We start from the raw sequence: 13559 nt of genomic DNA, 5'->3' as shown, positions 1-13559 counted from the left end.
TCCTCGAATGAGATTTCCTCGTCGGGTTAGCGAAACCTTCCCCAGGCTTCTCCGAAGCATAATACTTCGCCACAATATCGTTAACAGTTGGATCAGGGGTACTAGCAGAATCAAACTATTTTGAAAGCGCGAACCAAGCGCGAACACTTTCCGTAATAGCAGCTCTTGGATAATACTCTGCAATGGTACGCAACATCTCGGCCATTTTGAGGTTATGACTGTTTACTAGACGCCTATAGCTTTCAAGAACGCCAAAATCCCGACCTCCAGTGGAACTAAGATATGGCTGGATATTCAAATTGAAATTTGTCCGGATCCAAGCGCTGCGCCCTGTATGTGAGCATAATACAATGAGTTTGTTACAACATGTACTTCATGAAGAAGCTTGAGGTTCACTTTACCATGCACCATATCACGAGATTTTATTTGCTTGAATTGCAATTTTCCTAGACTTCCTGATGCTATACAATTAAAATTGGAGGGCTGTAAGTTTTACCCAGAATTAATCTCACAAGGGTGGTCCCATAAGTACCCGGCCAGACCTAGAGATGTTGGTAGTTGTTTGAAAAATATCACCGTATTAGAAAGCATGCAATCTATAAAGCATATGTTTCAAGTTTGAAGATGCCATATTGTTTAATATTTGTTTGGCGACCATCAATAGTGAACGTTTTCAGAGAATTTGTGAAAATGGAGAAAATTGGTCAGCATTATGTGATACAATACTTTTACTTGAAAGGCCTCGGCCCAACCAATATAAAAGCAGAACTGGATTCTACTCTGGGTGAGTCTGCTCCTTTGTTTACAACAGTAAAATATTGGGTGGCAGAGTTCAAACGAGGCCGTACGAGCTGTCAAGACTAGCATCGCATTGGTTGACCAAATGAGGTGACGACTCCAGAAACAGTGAAGAAAATCCACAAAGTGATACTGGATGATCGTAGACTGAAAGTGCACAAGCTAGCAGTCATAGTAGGCATTTCAAAAAGTGCAGTACATCGCATATTAACTGAAAATTTGGACATGAGAAAACTGTGTGCAAAACGGGTGCCACGTTTGCTCACACTCGAGCAAAACCAGGGCTGTGAAGATGTTTCAATTTAGTGTTTAGCAAAATTTCACAGCGGCAAACAAAATATTTTGCGCTGTTTCATAACCATTGATGAAACATGAGTCCATAATTCCACACCAGAGACAAAAGAACAATCAAAACAATGGATTCAAAAGGGAAAACTGCCTCCAAAAAAGGCTAAGACCATTTCATTTGCAGGCAAGGTCATGGCGTAGGTTTTTGGGGATGCGTGTTGGATAGTTTTCATTGACTACCTTGAAAAAGGAAAAACTATCAATGGCGAGTATTGTGCAAACTTATTGCAACGTTTGAGTGAAGAAATCAAGCAAAATTGGCCGCATTTGCCTAAGAAGAATGTGTTGTTTCATCAAGACAATGCACCAGCTCACAAATCCATTATTGCTACGGCCAAAATTCATGAATTAAAGTTTGAATCGCTACCTAATGCACCCTATCCGCCAGATTTAGCCCCCTTGGATTATTTTCTGTTCGCAAACCTGAAAAAATGGCTCAGTGGTCAAAGATTTTCCAACCGTGAAGAAGTGAGGTCAGCAGTTTATGACTATTTTGAGGAGCAAAACAGTTCTTATTATAAAAAAGGGTATCAAACTCATTGAAAATTGCTGGGAAAAGTGTATAGAGCTGAAAGGAGATTATGTTGAAAAACAAATAGATTTTTTTCCAAAATTCTTGTTTTCTCTTTGTTGAGTCGGGTACTTCTGGGACCACCTTCATACATTGGCATATCACCATTCACACAAATTAAATTGACTCTTCTAGCACCTTCCACCGAGTTGCAGTCTCGATGTCAACACTTCGACTTCCACCACACGCAGCCTTGCATACCTGTGTGTGCCTATTTTTAAACCTATCCAACCAACCATTGAACGAGGTGAAATCTTTTATTCCCAATATTGTGGGAATGCACCATAATTTTTCTCATATGATGATGCTATTCACGGGGATATTTGACAAATCTATCACTTAAAAGCCACTCTCATTGTAATTTTTCATACTTGGAATTCTTGACATATTTTCACTTTTAAGACAAATAGGTTTGCATGTTACATTTAATAGTAATTTTTCACTATCGTATTCAGTGAACAAGCCTGCAATCATAGATATTCCACCAAATCAGTACAGATTTCCACATGAAAATCAACTTGTTCCAAAAATTTTCATTTTGCCTCCAATTGACAATGTTGTTTTTACCTCATCTTTTCACTGTCACGCAGTATGAATTTGATACTCCTGAATAATTGAGGAAAACTTAAAAATCCTAATGACAATCTAGCCTACCTCACCATTTCACTAGCGCAAACAGTTGCCAACTTCAAAACTGACTGAAGAAAATTAAATTATTTTTTATTCAGTTCAGTTTTCATGTGATAAAGAGTTTCAATACATTTTTAACATTCAGGAACCAATCACGGTTACATCTGTTGCACCGAGGCAGGGCCAATTATCCCCATTGCCCAAAGACATTTTTTGTACCTATCATGTGTCGGTCAAATTCATTTTCATTCTTCACATTTTAAACTAATGTATAATACATAATGTAATAACATAAATATTCCTCTCAGGTGTTACTACCATGCATTATTTAATTAACTAACTAACCCTAAGTCATATAATGTACCGATTTTATAGCAAAAAACTTCTCCCAAGTTAAAATTTCAGTCACTAGTGGCGCTTCTGCTACCCCACGGTACTCACATTCTCCTGTAAAACTTCATATTACCGCTATTAATTGCCTTTTTTTAAGCGTTTAAAGTTTTTTATACGGGCTGATGTACATGAGTAACCATTTTAGATAGTATCTTGATTCAAACTGTGGGAAAACAGAATATGAAAATGCCTAAGTACAGGATGAGGGTAAAAAGTTTCTTTCTTTACCCTTATCATGAAGGATTTCCACAAAGTTAAACCTGAAACAGTTATGTTTGCCTAAGTACAGGGTACAAAAAAAGCAGGCAAATTAAAAAATTGTACACGATGTGATACAAATGTTGTAAATTGTGGGGAAATTTAAATTCCAATGACTCAAAAAAAATATGAGGTTTGTCTGTATTACTCGTATATACACACATGCAAAAAACTTACGGACAAAAAATAGAAAATCAATATATTATTATATTCAGTTGATAATAATTACAAATTAAAATTTACTCTAAAGAATTGATCAATGTATGTGGATTGCTCAATAATTCCTTAGGAAATACAAGTGATGGTGCTCATAGTATCTGAAAAGGTTTGCTTTTATTGAGCATTGTCTCTCCCTAGAATGCTATTTCAGCTGTATCCATCACATGGTTTCATTTCCATAGTCTATTGAGGCAACAAACTTTTGTTTGGAAAAATGAAAAAAAATATTTTCTTGCAGTGTTTACACCCTTCCATTTTAAAAGCCTTAATACCTCAAGAGGTCACAGCCGAGTGAATATTATCGCAAGTCTGCTCCTATATTTGAGAGAAAGAGAGAATAGGGGGAATGGGAGGGAAGCACTGGCTCATTTGCCAATTGAACATTGTTCAAGGAATGCCGAAACATCTCTAGCATCTCCAATGCATCAAGTCTTCTTCTGTTGCCTTCCAAGTGGAGGATACCCACCACAAAGTCACTTTGGAGGTTGCTATCCAGGAGGTGCTCGGCAAACAAGGATTACACATTCTTCTTCTCAAAACACTTTTTGTGTTCACTCACTCGAATACGGACACTTTGTTCTCTCCTATCAATGTATTTTACGGGGCAATTATCACAATGGGGGGAATAAATGCTGCTTTTTTAAGGGGGCAGAAATGAGTCTTTAGCGTTAAACTAACGTGTATTCAGGGTTTAGGGGGTTTCGTAAGCTGTTTTGAATTTATCTCTGGGGAAGGACTTGATATATTAGATATGCTAGAGACCATCCCACATCCCTTGAGAAACATTCAATTAGCTAATGAGCAAGTGCTTCCCTTCCATTCCCCATATCCCCTCTTTCGCCACCACACCTATTTTATTAAATGCACTTGATTCCAACTTATAGATACGAAGATTTCACCATTGTTTCCTTAACCCCACAAATTTCTTCGACTTCTTTTCCCTGGTGATTTAAACTTTCCCCTCATCATCTTCATCTCCCCTTCCCAGGGAAGATATGCCATTATTTGAGACTGCGACCACAGTGGAAACTTTTATAAGATGATTATATATTGTAAAAACTCAAAGAGGACAATTTAACATCTTTTTCTAAATTCATTTGATGTGAAAAACCTCTTTCCTCTGAAACCCCATCCCTTCCTACTCCTGCCCTATCCTAAAATACCTTCTTTCACCCCTACTCCATTGCCCCATCACCAAAAGGATTAAGGCTACAGAAGCCAGAGCTCGAAAGAGTACTTACGATGATAATATGCATTTAAACCCAGGTCATACGATTTAAGCATTATGTGGAACTAACAAAGCTGCACTTTTTCTTTCTGAAAAGAATAAGTTCTACAATGTCAAGCCTGAAATTACGCATGTTATTCTGAAATTAAAATTTGCATTATTACAACATCCACCGTACTAGCATGCTTTGGCCCACAGTGACTTTTTAATTTCCAAACTTGAAAAAATGGCTCGACAGAAAATCATTCACATCAAACGAGGAGGTTATTGCCAACACAGATGCCTACTTTGAGAACCTTCCAAATCCTACTTTATGGATGCTTGAAAAAGTTCCAGAAAGGTTGGGAAAATTTTTTAGAGCTAGAAGCATATTTTGTTGCAAAATAAAAAAATGTATTCAAAATAATGTTTTTCCTATTTTTTCCTAAGTACTTATCGAACAATCCACTTGGTAGAGTGAGGACCCACTGTTTCATACTCACACTAGGAGTTAGCTGATAGGCAATAAAACTTTTCAGTCCTTTCAGTTTGGATTCCTTTTTCGGTGAAGAAACCACACATGAATATGGCTCAGATATAGCATTCCATATAGTTCCTTGATCATTCTCCTGCAAAACACAAATTTAAGATGCACAATTTTATTAATACTGAATTAGTCCAAAAAATGATAATATCCACAAATATTTACATTGAAATTAGTTGCATTATACCAAAGGATAAGTGGATAATCCCACTTAGAGAGAACCTAACAGACTCTCGCAGTCAGTCTGTCTTACAATTGCAAAGAACAATTAGAGAAATGTATTATGCTCATGTTTTGACAGATCTTATTCGTTGATAAGAATGAAGTTACAGCAAAAATTGAAGACGAAATTGATATTTCAGAGGCATGCCAGCAGTACATTAACAATTCTTCCATTGATAATCATATCCATTCAGTTAAATTTTGGAGTCGGAAATGTGTAACTTCTGCACTCAAGGCTGAACGCTAACTTTGCTTCAGACTGACACAATGCAAGAATTCCAATTTAAACTGAAAATTAATTAAACCAATTTATGCAACAAATTAAGGATGTGACAATTTTGATTCTAAGTTCCTTCTCAATAATATCACATTCACTAAAAATATTCAAGCAGAATATTATTCATCATTTTAGCTTGCTGTGGCTGGCTAAAATACTACCTTGATCAAAAAGTTCCCGGAATAACCACCGTGTGGCGCTCCCATCGTTCCGATTTGAGTTCTGTTTTTTTTGTTAAATTGGTACATCTGTTGTTGATATTCCCTTTAAATCTTAGTGTCATAACTTGACATTTGCAAAAGTTACGTAGCCAAGAGTACATCTATCTCTGTGTGTGTTGGCGATTTTTTACAATTTCAGAAATGGATTTAAATTTGCAACAACGAACTTGTATTAAATTTTGCGTTAAAAACGGATTTAGTGGCGCACGGACGTTGGAAATGTTGGAAAAGTGTTTCGGCAACGATTCTCTAAAAAAAACGATCGTTTACCAGTGGCACGAGCGGTTCAGAAGTGGTCGTGAGTCAATCGAAGATGATGAACGCAGTGGCAGACCATCGACATCGAAAGTCGGTGAAAAAATTGATAAAGTAAAAGAAATGTTGGTCAATAACCGCAAATTAACCATCAGAGAAATAGCGGAGGACTTGAACATTGCCTATGGATCCGCCCAAGACATTGTGGTTAATGATTTGGGTTTCCGTCGTGTAGCAGCAAAGTTGGTGCCAAAAGACCTCAATTTCATGCAAAAAAGAGACCGTGTTGACGTCGCAAAAGACATGATTTGCGAGGCTGAATCCGATCCCACATTCATCAAAAGGATCATTACTGGAGACGAGACGTGGGTTTATGAGTACGACACGCAATCCAGACATCAGGCAAGTGAATGGCGTTCACCAAATGAGCCGAGACCAAAAAAACCACGTCGTTTTCAGTCAAAAAAGAAGGCAATGCTGACGGTTTTCATGGATTACAACGGTGTAGTGCATCATGAATTTTTGCCAGAAGGCCAGACAGTAAACAAAGAGTATTATTTGGGCGTTATGAGACGTTTGCGTGAAGCAATTCGCCGAAAGAGACCAGAAATGTGGGCAGAAAACTCGTGGATTTTGCACCATGATAACGCACCGTCGCACAGTGCTATCGTTATTCGTAATTTTTTGACGAAAAATGCAACAAATACCATCCAACAGCCACCGAATTCACCTGATTTGGCTCCCTGTGACTTCTTTCTGTTCAATCGAGTTAAAAAACCATTACGGGGAACGCGTTTTAGCAGCCGAGAGGAAGTAATGGAAAAATCGCAGGAAGCACTGATGGACATACCGAAAACCGACCGTAACTTTTGCAAATGTCAAGTTATGACACTAAGATTTAAAGGGAATATCAACAACAGATGTACCAATTTAACAAAAAAAACAGAACTCAAATCGGAACGATGGGAGCGCCACACGGTGGTTATTCCGGGAACTTTTTGATCAAGGTAGTATTTTAATTTATCAACATGCACAACTTAAACTGAAGGCCTACACAAGGGCAAGGGGCAAAGTAAGTAGGGTCAATAACCATTTGAGCAATTATTAATTTCTGTGCCATAAATCATGTTTCATAATTTAAAGGCCTCCTTGTCACTTAAATCTTGCCTTCAATGTAATGTGTTGCTCAAATTATTCCTCTGTCAGTGTTCAACTTGAATGATTTCTCCTCCACCAAAGGTTTAAGGCTTCCCTGTAATCTGTGTTTTCAGTGCCTCCCAATCAAGGACTTCCAATAAATCTGAGACACTCTCTGCTCAATCCTGAAGACTTTATGAAAGAAGGGTTTTTCTTTTACTGTTTAATTCTCTAATCAAGCCCTTCCGTAAACGGTCCCAAATATTCCGTGAAAAATTAATGCAGTTAAGTATTTTTGTTTGTGGCAGCTTTGATATTGGAAGTTCACTTCCACCACCCGTAGCCCATTAAAAGTCATCCCTTACAAAACATTTATTAAAACATACAATGAACACAAACTCAAAATCTATTAAAATTTGATATTTAAATAAATTTATAACATCCTATTACAAGTTTAAAATTCCAGTTTCTTTTAATTATACAGATTCGTGCTGAAATTCTTGAGGTTATCACCTAAAATAAGGGATAGTTCTTTGAAGTTCAGCATTTCCCCAAAGTCCAATGCTTTCCACACTCCAACTGTCCAAAAGTTACTGGCATGCATTTAAGGTGGGCTCTAAACTAATGCAAAATGACCTCTCCTTAGCTTTTTCTCTATTTGCATTCTAGTTCGGATATGTCGTACGCGATGCTTATATCCAACAGAAAAATATGAATTTTACTGAAAAGAGAGATTCAAGGGCAAGACCACAAATCCAGTTTCATCCACAGATGCTCTACACATCACAATCAAAATTTAAGGTTTAATTTTACAACTTTGGTGATTTTTTTAGTAATATTTGGTGATTTTTTTATTATTTTGGTGTCATCATTTGGGGACTTCTCCCACTAAAAAATCTTGCAACCCAAATCACTTGATAGGAAAGACTGAAAGCTCAATAGAAAAATATTAATGCACTCTTCCTCACACTACTGCTGGCTGTAAAAAAAAGCCTGCAAACCTCTCTCTCTCTCGAGTTTCCGAGTCTATTTCTTCCAAATGAGGCAACAGATTTTCAAGCAATAAAACCATATACTACCTTGATCAAAAAGTTCCCGGAATAACCACCGTGTGGCGCTCCCATCGTTCCGATTTGAGTTCTGTTTTTTTGTTAAATTGGTACATCTGTTGTTGATATTCCCTTTAAATCTTAGTGTCATAACTTGACATTTGCAAAAGTTACGGTCGGTTTTCGGTATGTCCATCAGTGCTTCCTGCGATTTTTCCATTACTTCCTCTCGGCTGCTAAAACGCGTTCCCCGTAATGGTTTTTTAACTCGATTGAACAGAAAGAAGTCACAGGGAGCCAAATCAGGTGAATTCGGTGGCTGCTGGATGGTATTTGTTGCATTTTTCGTCAAAAAATTACGAATAATGATAGCACTGTGCGACGGTGCGTTATCATGGTGCAAAATCCACGAGTTTTCTGCCCACATTTCTGGTCTCTTTTGGCGAATTGCTTCACGCAAACGTCTCATAACGCCCAAATAATACTCTTTGTTTACTGTCTGGCCTTCTGGCAAAAATTCATGATGCACTACACCGTTGTAATCCATGAAAACCGTCAGCATTGCCTTCTTTTTTGACTGAAAACGACGTGGTTTTTTTGGTCTCGGCTCATTTGGTGAACGCCATTCACCAAATGAATGTGGGATCGGATTCAGCCTCGCAAATCATGTCTTTTGCGACGTCAACACGGTCTCTTTTTTGCATGAAATTGAGGTCTTTTGGCACCAACTTTGCTGCTACACGACGGAAACCCAAATCATTAACCACAATGTCTTGGGCGGATCCATAGGCAATGTTCAAGTCCTCCGCTATTTCTCTGATGGTTAATTTGCGGTTATTGACCAACATTTCTTTTACTTTATCAATTTTTTCACCGACTTTCGATGTCGATGGTCTGCCACTGCGTTCATCATCTTCGATTGACTCACGACCACTTCTGAACCGCTCGTGCCACTGGTAAACGACCGTTTTTTTTAGAGAATCGTTGCCGAAACACTTTTCCAACATTTCCAACGTCCGTGCGCCACTAAATCCGTTTTTTACGCAAAATTTAATACAAGTTCGTTGTTGCAAATTTAAATCCATTTCTGAAATTGTAAAAAATCGCCAACACACACAGAGATAGATGTACTCTTGGCTACGTAACTTTTGCAAATGTCAAGTTATGACACTAAGATTTAAAGGGAATATCAACAACAGATGTACCAATTTAACAAAAAAAAACAGAACTCAAATCGGAACGATGGGAGCGGCACACGGTGGTTATTCCGGGAACTTTTTGATCAAGGTAGTACTTCTAAATTTCCCAAAATGTTTGGCACAGCAGTGACTGCCCACAGACTTTTCATGATTATAAAAATAAATGTATCGGTGAACATGTGAGGTTTAACCTCAATACTCATTAGTCCAGCCTTGAAAAGCAATTAGTTCAAGGATTAATGCCCCCATTAAGAATACCGTTAGTACTTGAGAAAGAGGATGCATTAGTTTGTGATGAAGCAGGGGAAGGAAAGGGCATGGAAAAATATCAAACCACTGATAACAAATACTGAGATTGGGAGTTAAAGATTTAATACTATTACCTAAAGAGTAATCTCTAAGCAAAAATGCTGAAAGGGGCAAAAACAATGAAGGACTAGAGCCAATTATTTGGAATTAAAGTTATACATACCATCAAAAAATGACAGCGCCAGAGAAGGTAGAAAAAACAGTTGAAGAAATTTTTTTGCACCTCCCAAATTATGTCACTGAGAAACCCCCCAAGGAACATAAATGCAACTGCTACAAGTAATTAATAACAGATGAAAGTGCAAATTCTTTGAATACCAGAAGGAAAAGAGAACTATATACATAGCTTTCAGCCATTTGTGGAGGTGTTTTCTCAGAAATCAATATTATCATAAGCTTCCGCAATAAATGAACAAATTTTTATCTTGATTTAATGAAGTGTCTGACTTTAATTACGGAATTTGAACAAATTTCCTATGTTTTAGAAATTATGAGGAAATTGAATGATATTTTCTCTGCAATAATGTGCGCCTACTGCAATGGATAGTATTATTCTATTAAAACACGAAAAGTGGGGGCATGAAGCTACTACTTACTTGCATGTAGATTTTATCCTCAGAAACAGGAACTTTTCCAGAACCCAATACATAACTTTCCCAACCAGATTTTCCAAAATTTGAAAACCTATTCAAATTCCTTTTCACGGTTGTTCTTCCATCACCTCTGCCTGAAATGGGAATAACAACTGCAGTTAGACTAAACAAGCATTCATTACAAAATAATTATTTTTTACATGTATGCATGGGCATGCCATTTTCTTTTTTAAAAGTGGTTCTGGAGATTCGCCTAACCGTAGTAACGAGTGTATGACGTCCAGGTAGCTATTTAAAGCAGGTGTGCAGCAACTATCCAATGCCCCATGCCGAAAAGAAAATTTGGGATGGATCATTAGAGGGGAAGGGATTGCAACTACGGTAGTGCGGATACCCCCGGTGATTTGTTGGTTTGATGTGTCCCAAAGTCCAGAATGCATGCTTTTGAAGGTGAACATCAATTCTGAGTAAAGTGACAGAGGCGTCCGCAATAGAGGAAGTGAATTCAACTTACAAGATATTCAATTCTACCAATCTGGAGAACAAGCAGTGCATTTATTTCTCCCTAGCTTTATCAAGAGTACTTCTTTGGATGAACACGCCAATTAAAAGATAGAAATCCTGACGAAGAAAAATATTTTCAAAATCGTGGAGAATGCTTGAATGTACTGATAATTTGGTTACACTTTTTCATCAGTTTGGTCCCTCACTTTGGATCTTGGTTCCAATAGTTCTCATAAATGGACAGGTATCAAGCCATTGTCAGGGGCATTTGTCAACAGAAAAGGATTCACCTCACTCGAAGTTACACCTCATGACAAGTCTCCTCCCATCCCAAAATTTTGTAGACATTCTTATGATTTTTTAATTTACAAAACTAAAGGATGATTAAACAATATTAATAGACAAAAATGAACTAAACAATATATGGTAAATATTATATCTTCTATAAAATGGTTATTTTGCCACTTTATTAGGACTTTGGTGTCACAGCAATGCAAGCAAATAGGAGGATAACTAACTTCCCCTATTTTTTTTGAATTTAAAACAAATTGTTTAAAGATATTAGGCGCACAAAATATTTTGGGACCCTGCATTTTAGTTTTATCCTGCTTCAATTAACAGAAATGAATGATTTTTACCAATTTTAGTTTCCACCCAACTTCGTACTAGGATCTAGGGGTGGAGTTCATGAGTCATTGGCTTACACTCGCATATAAATATTCATCCATTTGAATACACATAATGGCTTTTACGTATATCATTTCTTGGTGAAAAATGTGATCTCACAGACAACATGACAAACCAATTAAAAGACCTCTATTAGGTTAACATTGACACTGTATCAATGAACGACCACCTCACTTCTTGACTGAAGCGACTGACAGTCATCACACGTGCCCCAAAGAATTTACTATTGAAACTGCAAGAAAAAAAACTCGAGAGATCGGGGGAAAAGAGCAATGCAGTCCCCTGCCTGTTATCAGATGGAAGTGAACGACGATGATTTTTGCAAAGATAGAGACGAAAAAATTCTTATCACGGGCCAAAAGTATTCACAGTATACCTGTACATTTGAACATAAATGCTCATGGATGCAAGATGAAGAACAGAAAATCAAAATATACTGAAAACATGGTCATGATACAAGCTGATATATATACAAAAACTCTCCTTTCCCATCTCGTGTGATTAATTTAGAGTTTTTTAATAATGGAAAGTACTTCTTTCATATTGAAGCCATTTTTAAGAGTGAACTTATAGATTAAAAAGAACATAATACCATCGCCAAGTGAATAGCAGAATGTATTGCCCTCAGAAATCTAAACCAATCACAGAGCCAGGATAAAAACAAATTACTGGCAAAGGAAGAATTTAAAAAAAAGAATCACCTCATCGGATTCATATTTGTCATATAATACTGATTAAAAGTCAGTTTCAATTCATTGACATTGGATGAAAATGATTTACAACCAAAAAATGAAGAGGAGAAGCATTTATGAATTAAAAGTAATGCCTCAGTAAACTTTGAAGCTATCAGTCGAAAATATTTGAAAGAATGGGAGGATTCAGAGCAAAACTGAACCATCTAGAGCTGAAATATTTCTAAAAATGAATTCAAATCGCTATTTTGATAACATGAGTAACCAACATTTTTAAAACAAACATCACTTTAAATGCATGTTGAGCTGAAATCACCAAGTACCAACAAAAACAAAATGTTTGCTCATGATTATTTCTTTTTGACTACACATTACAATAGTTTTTTACAACTCTTTACTTAAATGAAATACTATTTGGAATGATTAAGATCTTTTTACAGTAGTAAGTAACTTTTTGCTATTTCTTTTCTTCAATTTTGCCACAGGCTTGCTTAGTAGGGAACGGATAAATTTTAAATCGTCTCTCGAGTCAAACACGCTAAAGATGTAATGGAATCTTGCTATTTGTAATTAGCTACATGGCCTGGGACCAGGACCTAAAGGAATAGATTTTCAAACATGCTGCCAAGGAATGTCTTAACAATCAGAATTTACTGTAATGATAAATAAGCATCCTTTTTAATCGACCAACGACCTTCCCCTCAACAATTGCAGACGATTGGTGCTCTATTATTGATACTTTAGATAAGTGGTACTATACACAGATATTCTGATAATCTTAATTACTGGACCATATGATAGCAATGTTAAATGGGTTACTGTCATCGTCAAGTCTTCTTCCTACTCTTTTTCCTCCCGCTCCATTATTATTCACCAATTAATGGAGACAATATCAAATCAGTAGCAACCTGCCAGAAATATCTACAGCTAGCAAAAGTTTCTAAGACATCCCATCGCAAAAACCACCATGAAAGGAATAATGTGTAAGGAGATGAGAAGATTAAAAAATAATGTTCTGTAATTTTAACTCATGTACATATAACACTGAATCTTCCCTCCAATTAGCTCCTCAAATATCACAACTATATTTTTGTGAGCAAGTAGTGGTAACATTTTTTGTAATTTCTTCTTTCATTCAATGACATTAAAGTCAACTAAAATAGAAATGAAGTATGCCATAACAGGGAGGATTGGTTTGATGTGATATTGTTAGGGAGGCTATTGTTAAGTGTTATAAATTAACACTAAGTAATGAAATAGCAATAATTGGCACAATAAATGCACAACCTCTACTCAGCTCTGAGCAACTATCCTAGAATGAATGGATTTTTGGTGATTGCCAAGGGTCAAATTAAATTAATAAAGCTTAACAATGGCACAGCATTTACCCTGAAATGTGACAACAATGTATTGATAAAATTTAAAATATCACTGAGAAATAACTTA

The 13559-nt window shown here is 36.7% G+C and overlaps 1 protein-coding gene across 1 annotated transcript in view; it reads right to left on the bottom strand.

Moving 5' to 3' along the window:
* SH3PX1 (sorting nexin 33-like protein SH3PX1) overlaps window positions 1-13559 on the bottom strand; it is a 38439-nt gene that overhangs the window by 18008 nt on the left and 6872 nt on the right. The window contains exons 5-6 of the mRNA XM_071584126.1: window positions 10234-10364; window positions 4928-5053 (exon numbers count right to left, since the gene is read on the bottom strand). Coding sequence (XP_071440227.1) covers window positions 4928-5053; window positions 10234-10364 — 257 coding nt within the window. The remainder of the gene's footprint in view (window positions 1-4927; window positions 5054-10233; window positions 10365-13559) is intronic.

Source organism: Hetaerina americana, unplaced genomic scaffold (assembly GCF_022747635.1).
Source record: "Hetaerina americana unplaced genomic scaffold, ioHetAmer1.1.p SCAF_16, whole genome shotgun sequence".
NCBI classification, from domain to species: Eukaryota; Metazoa; Arthropoda; class Insecta; order Odonata; family Calopterygidae; genus Hetaerina; species Hetaerina americana.
The sequence above is the reverse complement of the archived record's forward strand: the minus strand, read 5'-3'. Positions and strand labels throughout refer to the sequence as shown.